This window comes from Mustelus asterias, chromosome 25, assembly GCF_964213995.1.
Source record: "Mustelus asterias chromosome 25, sMusAst1.hap1.1, whole genome shotgun sequence".
Taxonomy (NCBI): domain Eukaryota; kingdom Metazoa; phylum Chordata; class Chondrichthyes; order Carcharhiniformes; family Triakidae; genus Mustelus; species Mustelus asterias.
The window spans coordinates 28,174,971-28,188,554 of NC_135825.1; the positions used below are offsets into that span (position 1 = coordinate 28,174,971).

The window sequence follows — 13,584 nt, forward strand, 5'->3', positions numbered from 1 at the left end:
CACCCTATTTGCTGTTTTTTAAAAAATATTTGTACATTGTCCCTTCCTGTCTCACTCTGAGTATCATTACCTAAATTGCCTTGCAATGCTGCCACATAATTTTGGTTTGTAAGCCTATGTATTCCCTCTCTGAAACTATTCCTTGCTGTATTTAATTTAGAGCCCTGTCCAGCTCCCGAGTTATGCAGTCTGCAACAAACTGGACCCAGCACAGTTCAGATGGAGGCTGTCCCAATAATACAACCCCACTTCAGTACTTGATGCCAGTGCCCCACAAATTGAGATGCACATCTCCCACACCGCTCTTTGAACCACGTATTCATTTCTCTAATTTTATGTACCCTATGCCAATGTATACACGGTAAGAAGTCTCACAACACCAGGTTAAATTAGATTATTGTCTGGACCTATACACGGTCCAGACAATAATCCAGAAATTACAACCTTGAAGGTTCTGGCGTTTAATTAGTTCCTTTCTCCTCAAACTCTCTATGCAGCACCTCTTTTCTTGTTCTACCTATGTTGTTGGTATCTACATGGACAACGGCAATGGGATCTTACCCCTCCTCCTGTAATTTCCTCCCCAGCTTGGAGCAGATGTCCCGAACTGGGCAGGCAGCACAGCCCTCTGGAATCTTGTCCCTTGCTACAGAGAACAGTATCAATCCCCCTCAGTCTACTGTTCTCTGTAGCTGTTCTCCAACATCAGTACGTTATTATGTGCTCCTCTGATTTGAATGGCATCCAGTGCCATGGCTAGTCAGCTCATCCTACCTGCAGCTCCCACTCCTATCAAAACAAGCTGAAATAATCTCAAATCTGTTGGACAATTGCAGTGGCTGGCACTCCTGCCATCTGGGTTCCCTTACCTGCCGCAGCTGCAATCACCCCCTCCTGTCACTGACCACTTTCCAAACCAGAAGATTCTATCCTAAGGGGTGTGACCACCTCTTGAAACAAAGCGTCCAGGTAACTCATGCTCCTTGATGTGTTGCAGTGTCTGCAGCTCAGCCTCTAACCCAATGACTCTGAGTCGAAGCTCCTCAAACACAGGCACTAACTGCAGAAGTGTTTGCCCTGTATAACAGCAGTATCCATGAGCTCCCATGTGCTGTAGCCTTGACACATCACCTGTCCTTCCCAACCGGGCGCAGCTGGTTTGCCAGGTGGGCCTTGCCTGGTGGACAATGTCTGGCCATGCCTCCAGTACCATGGCACTTGGTCTCCCCTGGTGGGGGCCAGCGGTAATTCAATCCCATGCAAATTGGCTTTGCGCCCTTTCTAGGTGCAAAGCCAATCTCACCAGCAAAATGGGGTGAGGAAGATTGTGTGCGAGGCCAAATAGATTCACACTCGGTGCGAACTGAATTATTGGCTCACTGCGTCGATCGACTGGCATGGTGAACCAGTAAGATCGGTCCCAATATGTTTTGAATATTATTTTGTTTTTAACTCCTGTTCAAGTGCATAACACTGGTGTAGAACCACCATAATATAGTTCCACTGTTGCCTACTGCTGTGGAATTCACCAGAGTGGATTTCTGCCCTTTCTATATTCTGTGATAGATTGTCACATTCACTCAACCACCAAGGCACATTGGAGGATCAAATTAATGTTTTTGTTTATTTGCAATGGTCAGCAGTCAAAAACATGAATGAGACCTTGACATAGAACTGATGGTATTAAAAAAAAATAGATGAAGAATAAGGTTTTTGGAGGTAACCGTGTTCACACAGCTACCTTCATTTTTCTATCCGATTGGGTTGAAATTGTGCTGGGCAGTTATTTGTAGAAATGCTATAGAACATGCAATACCAGAGAACATTTCACCTAAAATAAATTTCAATCTGTTCAGTTTGAAATGAAGTAATTTCATACTTATGTGGAGTAAAGAATTATAATTATCTGCCTATCCAAAATCCTCCCTAATTAAATAGTAATTAAGCTCTGTCCTCAGGCTGTATTTACTTAGACATTGACATTTGGATGTTGTGGCCTTAAAGGGACAGATCTCAATAAGCACAGAAGTGAATAATATATTTTGTGTAACGTGACACAAAACTCTTGTCATCGTTAAACTGTGCATTGCTTCATTTAGCATGAGCAAAACTGGAACACTTTCATTTAGAGAAAATAAATGCTCCTTTAATCCTCCCAAGGGTTAATCAGTTAAAATGTTGGCGTTCACAAATCCATAGCATGTTTGTTTTTTGCCAAATTTGAGCTTTCGTCTAGTTCTGTGCAACAGAGTACTGGAAACAGGCTTGCTTAATGTTGCCCGATGAAGTTCTTTTTGGTGTGGAGAAGGGTATCATTCAAATAATTTTGGGAAAAACCACTTTTTAAAAATTGTATGTGGATTCATAGCATTCTGCACTATTACTGAAATTAGTTTTGGCTAGTGAGGTATTGTACAATTATGTTAATTTTTCTTTTACTTTATTTTTACAGAAGAACTAAGAAAGTACAGTTGGTCTGGTGTTCCAAGAGAAGTTCGTTCTGTTACGTGGAGACTCCTGTCGGTAAGTGATTTAACTGCAATATAATTATGTGCAAGAAAAGACAAAGATGGAATTTGTGACTTTTAATTTCTTCCTTATTTAATTGTAAGTATTTCATTTTTGGATGAGCTATGAATGTAAAGGCTTAATCTTCTGCTGTTTTGGGGTCATATATATTAAGTTCTAATTCCTTTTCTGGTTATTGCCGATCAGAGTTGAATAGTATTTCACGTCTGAAGGGGTGGTTTTTAAGTGATTTTTAACTGCAGAAATGAGCTTGGCATGCTAGCTTTGGACAGAGAGCAATGATTTTCCCTTCATAAGCTCATAAGTGGGCATGTTTGCTGGTGATTGCACAGTGTTGAGTTGTATTCACAATTCTCCAGATAATGGGGGAGTCCATGCCTGTTGCAGCAAGAAATGGGGAACATTCAGCCCTGGACTGATAAATGGCAAGTAACATTCACACCACACAAGTGTCAGCCAATAATCATCTCCAAAAAGGGAGAGACACTCAACACCACCTTTTGACATTCAATGGCATTGCCATCATTGAATCTGCTACTATCAATATCCTGGAGTCACCAGAAACCGAATGGAACCTGCCACACAAATTCTGTGCTGTTAGCCAGTCAGAGGCTTGGATTACTGCAGTAAGTGACTCATTCCCGATTCATTAAATGTTTTCATCATTTACAAAGCGCAAGTCAGGAATGTAATGGTATACTCTCCACTTAACTGGATGAGTGCAGCACCAACAACACTCAGCTCAACATCACCAAGGACAAAACAGCCTACTCAATTAGTACCTCATTTCCCACCACTCGTGCACTCCGTCTGTAGTGCATACCATCTGCAATTTCTATTGTGGCAACTTGCCAAGACTACTTAGATAGCACTTTCCAAACCTGTGACTTGAAGGACAAGGGCAGTGGGTGCATTTGAACATCACTACCTGCAAATTTTCATTCAAGTCGCACACCTTCCTGACTTGAAATATATCACAGCTCTTTCATTACCAACAGGGCAAAACCTTGGAACTTCCTATCTAACATTGCTGTGGGCGCACATTCACATCATGGACTGCAATGATATGAGAAGGCAGCTTACTACCATCTTCTCGAACAATTTGGAATGGGCAATAAATGTTGCCAGCAATGCCCACATATCATGAATGAATTGAAAGATTTGATAACATTCTGATCCCCTAAAGTTATTTCACAATCTCCAGGATCTTGAAACTTTAGTTTTAAAACCTATGCAATACAAATGTTATGCTCCAAAGAAAAATGCACTCATTAATTATATGATTGAATAGGAGCTGATTCCAGATGAAATCACTTCAGTTCATGAGCTGAAATCAAGAGGCAAGGTGACTGCTCTTGACATCAAGGCAGCATTTGACTGTGTGTGGCATCAAGGAGTCCTCGCACAAAGTGATTCTATGTAATTAGGAGAGGGTGGGGAGAATTCTCCATTGGTTGGAGTCATGCCTAGCACAAAGGAAGATGGTTGTGGTTGTTATCTCAACCACAAGATATTGCTGCTGGAGTTCCTCAGGATAGGGGCCGGACGATTCCAGCCAAAGTAACCAACACATGGAGTAGACTTCCAGGTGCAGTAATGGAGAATTAAAAGCTGGATAATATGATGAGGACCTTTTTGTTTGGAAGGATGAATCAAATTTCTTTCCTTGTTAATTTTAGTACTAGTCTATAGTACTTTTCTTCGCATGCTATGATCGCCACCAGGGGCAACTTGCTGCTGTGACCCTTTGACTCTGGCAGCAGGACATGAGGCTGGTACATGTTAACTCACGAGGTGACAGTGTGTCCATTTTTAGCATGCCTTTGCCTGCTCTTGATCTCAATTGTCTTATCACTCTTCATATGTTCGCACATTGTGAGGGGTCTAAGACCTCACTCTATCATTTTTATAAAATAAATATCGATATCCTTGTGGTTAATACTGAAATTTTAAAAACTGGACCAAAACCTTTTAAAATTGCTGAAGCTGTCTGTCTGTCTGTACATGACCCTTGAACAAAAGGAGCTACCATGACAATACCAAACAAACTGGCACCTAGTTATTTCTGAAGAACAAAGAACAAAGACAAAGAACAAAGAACAGTACAGCACAGGAAATACGCCCTTCGGCCCTCCAAGCCTGTGCCGCTCCTTGGTCCAACTAGACCAATCGGTTGTATCCCTCCATTCCCAGGCTGCTCATGTGACTATCCAGGTAAGTCTTAAACGATGTCAGCGTGCCTGCCTCCACCACCCTACTTGGCAGCGCATTCCAGGCCCCCACCACCCTCTGTGTAAAAAACGTCCCTCTGATGTCTGAGTTATACCTCGCCCCTCTCAGCTTGAGCCCGTGACCCCTCGTGATCGTCACCTCCGACCTGGGAAAAAGCTTCCCACTGTTCACCCTATCTATACCCTTCATAATCTTGTATACCTCTATTAGATCTCCCCTCATTCTCCGTCTTTCCAAGGAGAACAACCCCAGTCTACCCAATCTCTCCTCATAGCTAAGACCCTGTGAGCTGCAGAGAGCAAAATCAGAGTGCTAAACAAAGGCAATCTGCATGTCGTAAACCCAGGTTGGCCAAGCGGAGTCTACTCGTCTGCTAGGACAATCTTTCTTTCAAATCTTGACGGCTGAGACATTTAACCAGCTCGGGGACCCAGATGAAGAATATCTATCCCTTCTCAAAGACAATGTGGCGAGGCGGGAGTCATGTGACGTGGACGTCTAGTTTGTGAAACTGGTATATTGCCTCGTGGAACTGCCAGCTCTGTCCATGGTTTATCATCGTATAAGCCTCACAAAAAGGACTCTGCCTAGGTTTGAACACCTTGACCAAATCTACACTGTACTAGGAATTCTGTACCATCGGCTACACAATTGATTCATCTCTGCGTGTTCATCTCACCATGAAGCATAAATTAATTATGCAGCATGATTTTCAGCTCATCAACCTCTGAAGGAACACCTCATTGGACTTTAATTCTGGACTCTGCATCCATGTGAAACAGTACTTCCTTTCTCTGTGATCTCTGCATTGTAAATCTTCTATACCGCTGTCCCTCTTTTACTATATGAAATAATAGGGCAATGCTGCTCCTCCCCCATTTTGAGTGTTTGCAAATAAACTAACCCTTTGAGTTCATCCTATCTCGAATTTGCCGTGGAGTTATTGATAGAAAATTGGATCACACCAGATCTGAGGGGTTGGGAAATCAGTTATAAAGGGGGGAAAGCAAATCAAAAACACCTTTTTGTTTAAGGATTGATGGTGAGAGGAGAAATTTGTGCTGTTTAAATTAACCCCCCTCCCCTCTCATGTCTGTAACGATGTATTCAGCTGAAAACCGAAACTTTTCTTGACAGTCATGCATTGTTGGGTGCTGCCAGGTTTTGTACTGTTAAAACAATAGTTTTCTAAAACACTGCAGTCAGTGCCACAAAAACTGTTTTTAATTTTAAACACTAGAGGTCATTGTGGATACACCAGTTTGCCTGTTAAATAGTACATTGAGGACACAAACATCTGTGGTCATAACATGTTTCCATTGAGCCACACTTTTTCACCTTGACATTTGAGTTAGTCAACATGAGTCATTATCTACAGAGAGAAAGTGGATGGACATCAAAAAGAAATAAAAGTTAAATGAGAAGATTGTAATGCATGTTATTTCTGAATTAAAAATCCATCTTTCTGTTTTTAATTTTAGCAGAAAAAAGAAGATTTGCAGAGGGAAATGGGGCCCATAAACAGGATAAATTCAGAGAAAATTGCGGAAAATGAGATTAATTTGAGAAACATTCAACCTTAAAACAAGCCAGAGGCTAGTGTTGTACAGTTAGGCTGAATAGAAGTATTAATATTGTCATGAAACATTTAGAAGATGAATAAATAAAGCTCAACATTCATATTTATTCATGCATGGAATGTGTAATGTTGGATTTCAGGATAAAGTCTCACAACACCAGGTTGAAGTCCAACAGGTTTATTTGGTAGCATGAGCTTTCGGATCACTGCCTCCTCCAAAAACTCGTGCTGCCAAATACACCTGTTGGACTTTAACCTGGTGTTGTGAGACGACTTGCTGTGCCCACCCCAGTCCATGGATTTCAGGATGTCAATGATTAAGCTCCAGACCTACCAAGATCTGTATCTCTTAGTGGAACGTTTTATTCTGTATTTACTGAAATGTAAATTGGTAGCAGTTGCAAACGGTATAAGCTCTATGGGTCAGTAGTTGGCAGCAAAATATTGTCATCATTTGGGCTATCGACTGAATTTGCTTGGACTTTAATAGATTAATGTTTCCACCTTTCTTCTGAAAGTCGAGCCTGAGAATGCATGCTTTTGTGCCATTAAAGGTGCTGTGCGTATTGTATATGTATATCATGATATAATGAGCACAGTGGCATTATTAGTGTACCATGGTTCATTCTGGGATCCCTGGAAACAGGACACATTCTGTATTTTAAAATTGAGAACTGTGCAGAAATCTGCTTTTAGCTAATGCACACATGCAGAAACATTTGGGAATTTATAGATGGAGACCAATTTAAAAAGATTAAATAGTCTATATAATCTGTTGCTGTCTGCATTTATGGTGTCAATGTACATGTTGCAAGAAATTCTAAGAAAACAATATAAGGCTGGGAATTACAACGCAAGTTTTTTTAATGATAGAATTGATCATTATCGCAATTGAACTATGTAATCAATTTAAATGTCTAAGATGGGTAAATTCCTATATCAGAGATTTTGTATATAGTGAGGCTGTGATTACTGCAGGTACATTTACTTAGGGCTGGTCCTCTTTACTCTTGGCTCTGATGGGATGTTGTTGTCCATGTTTACTTTATTAACAGACTGAAAGAAAATGCACTATTTAGTGGGATTGGTTTTTCTAGTGCTCTATCTGCGGCAGTATCCAAACCATTCCCACTAAATTTACTATATGATATTGGCAGTTGCTTCAAAAAGCCCCAGAGAAATAGAATGAAGGAACACTGAGGGTTTTTTCAGAGATGAAGTATTGAGCTTAACTTTAGCTAATGCAAAGACTCGTGACACAACATCCTGGTGAAAGATGTTTCTTCTTTGACCAATGTACGGTGGGAAAGAAGCATTGAAGTGTTGGGCAATCCAACACTTCTCTGAAGTTACATCACATCGGCAATATAATTATACAATTTCCAAAAGCCATTTTACTCGCTCACTGGCGCCCGACATCCCCAGTCGGAAATGAGTCAACAATCATTAGTACAGGTCAATCATTATTACTAAGTGGCATATACCTTGGTCAATTACAGATATCCTCTGATGGCATGGGAACAATAAGTTCTCGCGGTTTCTGCCTGACTTTCCCATGGCCTAACTCTTATCTGGCAGAATACTTGGTCTTTTCATTAGTTGTCTGGTGTCCTTGTTCAATGAATGTCTCGTTCATTGAGCTGTCTGGTACTCATGCAGATAAGAGTTATGCTTCTATGTGTGTATTGTAATAAGGAATGTGGTTCACTTTACCGGCCTATTTTCCCATGGTGCCTGAGAGCCGTGTGCCATTAGTCAAGCTATATGCTTCTTCAATAAAACACTTTTCAGAAATGCATGTTTAAATTCTCTAACTGTGGTTATATGTGTTACTATGCAGACAGTATCTCTGTAAAATATGTGTAAGACAATCTGTGATTCTTATCCTAAGCTAATCCACTCTGTTCTAATAGTCTTTATTAGTGTTTTAAATCCCAGAGTATTTTGAAGTCCTCTAACAAATACCAATAATTCTTTATGATTAACTTTGCCTTTGAAAAATATTGCTAATGGTATTAATGTTGGTGACATTCAAAGTCTTAAGTATTTCAGAATGTTAAGATATATTGGAAAACTAATTATTTTTGGTTGCTATTAGTGACTGGACAGTTAGAATTGGCAGAGATTTTGGGAGCAGGCTGGATTCTTTCCTGCCCTGGTCCAGGAACAAATGTTTACAAGAAGCAGAAGGGAAAAAGTAAATATTTTTGTATTAAAAGTTGCACCACTTTAGACGCCCACCTTATGCATTCTGCATTATGAATGCACCTTATGCATTCTGTACCCTCACTAGTTTTATTGTTGATAATGGAATGGAAAATGATTCCCTTATTTGTAGCTTTAATTTGTAATATTGAGAGGAGGAAGGAAAGGCTAGAAGCTGACATTAGAATCACAAAGTGGCAAATCATTATAGAATGTGTACTTGTAGGAAACAATTCTGTTGATAGTTGTGATAACCATTCTAAATCCAAGTATTTATGGGTGACAAATTATGGTTTGATTTTTCAAGAAAGGGAAAATCGAAGGTGTGTGTGAAGAATTGTTGCTGTTCCATTGGATTTGCTTTTTGGATTTGTATAAGTTTACAAACCATTTGAAAGGGTCATGAAAGTCATGCTGTATTTAGTGATCAGATAATCTTGTGTTGCACATTGCAATTGAAATGTGGACCTAAGATACCTTAACTTTCCAGTTTCTTTCCTCCATTAGAGTGAACAGAATTCTGTTCCCCATGTACAGTGCTGCCATAACCATGCTCTTTAAAGCCGCACAATTCCAGTTGCTTTGCGGGTATGGGTGGGTGGCGGGGGTGGGGGTGGGGGGGGGGGGGGGGTTGGATTCTAATTCTAAACTATAAAAAAAGTGTGAAGCCACTAGTTTGTACATGATCTGAGTCAATTCTGATTATCACCCCTGTTGTTCTGCGCTGATTTATTGGTGTCTGTCTAATAATGTGGAGTTTCTGATGTAGTGCTATCTTTTAAGTGTGATTGAACAATAAATGTTTCTTGGGTGATTCATTTTTCTGCTTCAGCATGGTCAGGCTTATGAATCTTGACTTTTTTTAACCTAAAGATAGCCTTTTCATTTAATGTTTTATGTATTTCTCATGAGCACCTTGCACAGTATAATGTTGGTCTTTGTATTTGAGTAATTCTCAGCTCTGTTTGATGTCATGTTATTGAATTGTCTAGTCCTTTTGTTTATGCAGTCGTCATACAACCATGAGCCAGATACAAGCAGAAGCATTTCTGAAGCAGTAAAAGGGTTGAACTGTAACAGAGTTATTGATTGTGAAACATATTTCACACTAGACACAGTACATTGTCTCAAAAAATATATAAATAGCTTATTGAACATTCTAAATATTAGTTTTGCCTAGGTGTGGTATGGAAGCTTCTTCAAAGAGAATTTGATCCGACTGTTTAAGCTACTGTTCTGCTTTTGAGTGATGAACATGTGCATTAGTCTAAGTACAGCTGTGATTTCAGATGTTCCAATTAAACAACAGTGTGCGACTAGTTGCCACTAACTGATGATTTGATTGCAGCTGTTCTCATTTGGTTCTTAGAAACGAGATACTGCTTACATCATGGCAGAGTAAAATATTGACCAGTGGTTACCACAGTTTTCCCACTGAACTAACAAATAATTCAAATCTGCATCTTGGTACGAAAGTTGGGGAAGATGTTCTCGGTTGCTATATGTAACAAAACTGTAAACTCATTCTTTATAAACTCATTTTTGATTTTATTACTCAGTGCTCAGAGGAAATATAGGGGTACAAATCACAAGTCACAAATGTGACAGAACACAAATTAGATATAGCTCTTGGGACTAAAGGGATATGGAGGGGAAGGGGGCTTCAAGATATTGAATTCGATGATCAGCCATGATCAAAATGAATGGCGGAGCCGGCTTGAATGGCCTACTCCTGCTTCTAGTTTCCATGTTTCTAAGTTTAACACTCTCCAATGATTGGTCGAGTACAACTGCAGTAACACTTAATACTATCCACCCACACCGAGACAAAGCAGCCTGCTTAATTAGCTGCTTATCTGTGTCCATATGTTCTATGACCATTTTTGTGGGCTGACACCATGTACACATTAAGAGAGTGAAGCCCTTTTGTCCATTATATCTGCAGGATACACTGGAATAACTTGTCTAGGTTATTTTGAAAGCACTTTCCTCAACCACTTGGAAGGCAAGAGGCAGCAAGAACATTGGAACACCACTAGCTTCAAGTTGCTCATCAGTCTAACTTAGACCTGTATTGTTGGTTGTGTCTTTAAACAAAGTAAATAAAATATATGCACACAGTCTATTAAAGAGTCTGTGCCAACTGCATAAGCAAACAGAACTGAACAACTTCTCCCAATGCGGTAATTTACATCGATTCAAGCTGTGTTGTTTGCATAAATATTGCAGAGTCAATAGGGAGTGTATACCCCTTTACAGTTGTGATATTCACTATAGATTGTTTGTGCATGGGCATTGATAATGACATGACTTCCAAATGCTCCACAAACGATGGGAATAACATTTTGAGAGCATCTTCTCTGTATCTGTAACAACAAGCTCACTTTTACGGGAGTCCGGGAACTGTGCAGAGAGGATTGACAACTTTTATGATGTTTGTAATAAGCTACTTTTTATTTTTTCAATGCCTCGACATTGGTTTTACAAAGTAAAGAGGTGTCAAGTGCTGAGAGATTCTGTTATTGATACTTTAAAGGTCTGGTTAACTTGTACTTTACAGGGTTGTAGCAACAGCAGTACATGCCATTATTACTATGTGGTCTGTTGGTTCCGTACAGAGTATATACTGGATGAATGAGCATGGCAGTGCCATGAGTTAGCATGGAGGGTATGAGGTGCCATTGGGGTGAGTAGTTGGTATGAGTTGGCATAGGACTGTGTTGGAGATTTAGGGGGTCTTTGGGATGAAGGCTCGAGGGCCTAACCTATAAGAAAACAACTGGAATATTTCCAGAGAACCAAGGCATGCACAACCCGCCTCGGATCTTAGCTGTCTCTGTGGCTACGTTGTGTCTGCTCCCAGGGATTGGGCTTAACTCTATCTTGTATTGACATTTCAGGGGGCAAGCGTTTGGTCTGCTGGGCCACCTTCTATGAGGTGGGCCTGTTGCGTAGGGAAATTTCCTGACTCAAGCTACCTGCTTCAAAGATGGAAATCCAGCTTCAGGGAACTATAGACTGTTCTCTCGTTCTTTACTGTTTTCTCGTGGGACTTCTGTGCTAACAGTTGCAACCCTGCTGGCCTACTCCTCTTTACTCTTGGCCATTGGAGCAGCATCTCATCAGACTTCTTGTTTGTGTATCTTGAAGGGGAGTTTTTTTCATGGGTATTGCAGAAGAAAGTGGTGTTGGAAGTGGTAAAGAGATGCGGGCAACTTTTTTATTCATGGGATGTAGATGTCATTAGCTTGGCCAGCGTTTGTTGCTCATCCCTAATTGCCCTCGAGAAGGCGATGGTGAGCTGCTTTCTTGAACCGCTGCAGTAGGTGCTGTTAAGGAGAGAGTTCCAGGATTTTGACCCAGCGACAGTGACGGAGCAGCAATAAATTTCCAAGTCAGTATGGTGAGTCACTTGGAGAGGAATTTATAAATGATGATGTTTCCATGTGTTTGCTGCAGCTGGTAGTGGTCGTGGGTTTGGAAGGTGCTGTCAAAGGAGCCTTAGTGTGTTCCTGCAGTGCATCTTATAGATGGCACACACTGCTCTCATTGTGTTGGTTTTGGAGGAAGTGAATGTTTGTGAATGGGGTGTCAATCAAGTGGGCTGCTTTGTCCTGGATGGTGTCCAGATTCTTGAGTGTTGTTGGAGCTGCGCTCACCGAGGCAAGTGGGCAGTTTTCCATCACGCTCCTGACTTGTGTCATGTAAATAATGGACATGTTTTGGGGAGTCAGGAGGCAAGAAACTCGTTGCAAGTTTCTAGGTCCCTGACCTCTTGTAGCCACAGTACTTATATGGCTCGTCCAGTTCAGGTTCTGGTCAATGGTAATTCCCAGGATGTTGATATTGAAATTCAGTGATGACAATGCCATTGAATGACGAGGAGCGATGGTTAGATTCGCACTTGTTGGAGATGTCTGTCATTGCCTGGCACTTGTGTGGCACAAATGTTACTTGCCAGTTGTCAGCCCAAGCCTGGATATTGTCCAGGTCTCGCTGCATTTGGACATGGACTGTTTCAGTATCTGAGGAGTCACTGAACATTGTGCAGTCATCAGCGAACATCCCACTTTTGACCTTACGATGAAGCAGCTGAAGATGATTGCACCTAGGATGCTACCCTGACAAACTCCTGCAGTGATGCTCTGGAACCGACAACCGCAACCATCTTCCTTTGTGCAAGGCACAACTCCAAAACAGTGGAGTGTTCCCCCCCCCCCCCCCCCTTTCTAAATTTGGAAGGATAAAATCTCCTGTTTATTTATTAGTGTCACAAGTAGACTTGCATTAACACTGCAATGAAGTTACTGTGAAAATTCCCTAGTTGCCACACTCCAGCGCCTGTTTGGGTACACTGAGGAAGAATTTTCGCCAATGCACGGGGACCTAAGCACGTCTTTCGGACTGTGGGAGGAAACCGGAACACCCGGAGGAAACCCACGCAGACACTGGAAGAACATGCAGAATCTGCACAGACAGTGACCCAAGCCAGGAATTGAACCCGGCTTGTGTTGTTGGATTTTTTTTTCTGCAGTTCAAATGAATGTAGTATAAATAATGCATGTCTTTTGTTTAGCTTTACTTAAATCCTAGTGACAATAGTCTACGTATTCATCTGAATGAAACTGATGTCCATTGTGAGCAGGCTGTAATGTTGGCTTTGTGATGTTGGTTTTGTGTCATGAATCAAAGCTGTGACTATAATTTAAGACGAGGATAGATATGATACATGGAAGCAAATAATTGTGAAATATTTGTATTTTTATTTAATCATATAATGACCTTGTGATATATTCTGCAGCTTCTTAGCTAATTGTTAATTCTATTACAATACTGATGATGGCTATCGAAGATTTAATCTCCCCTTTTTTAACCAAAGGAAAGCTCTCGTAAACTTATGAGTTGTTTTGCCTACTGGTCCATTTCCGACGATGCAAAGTAAATTTCCAGCGCTGATAATGTAGGGAACTGCATCAGATTGTATAAATCGGTGTAGCATCAGTCAAAAAGCCAGCCTTCAGAAGTTTAATCAATAAGGG

At 40.8% G+C, this 13,584-nt stretch overlaps 1 protein-coding gene across 3 annotated transcripts in view; it reads left to right on the forward strand.

Annotated features, from left to right (window-relative positions):
* LOC144511874 (TBC1 domain family member 22B-like) overlaps positions 1–13,584 on the forward strand; it is a 322,468-nt gene that overhangs the window by 95,081 nt on the left and 213,803 nt on the right. For all 3 annotated transcript variants that reach the window (XM_078242287.1, XM_078242286.1, XM_078242288.1), the window contains one exon: positions 2,453–2,523. In XM_078242287.1, the coding sequence (XP_078098413.1) occupies positions 2,453–2,523 (71 nt within the window). The remainder of the gene's footprint in view (positions 1–2,452; positions 2,524–13,584) is intronic.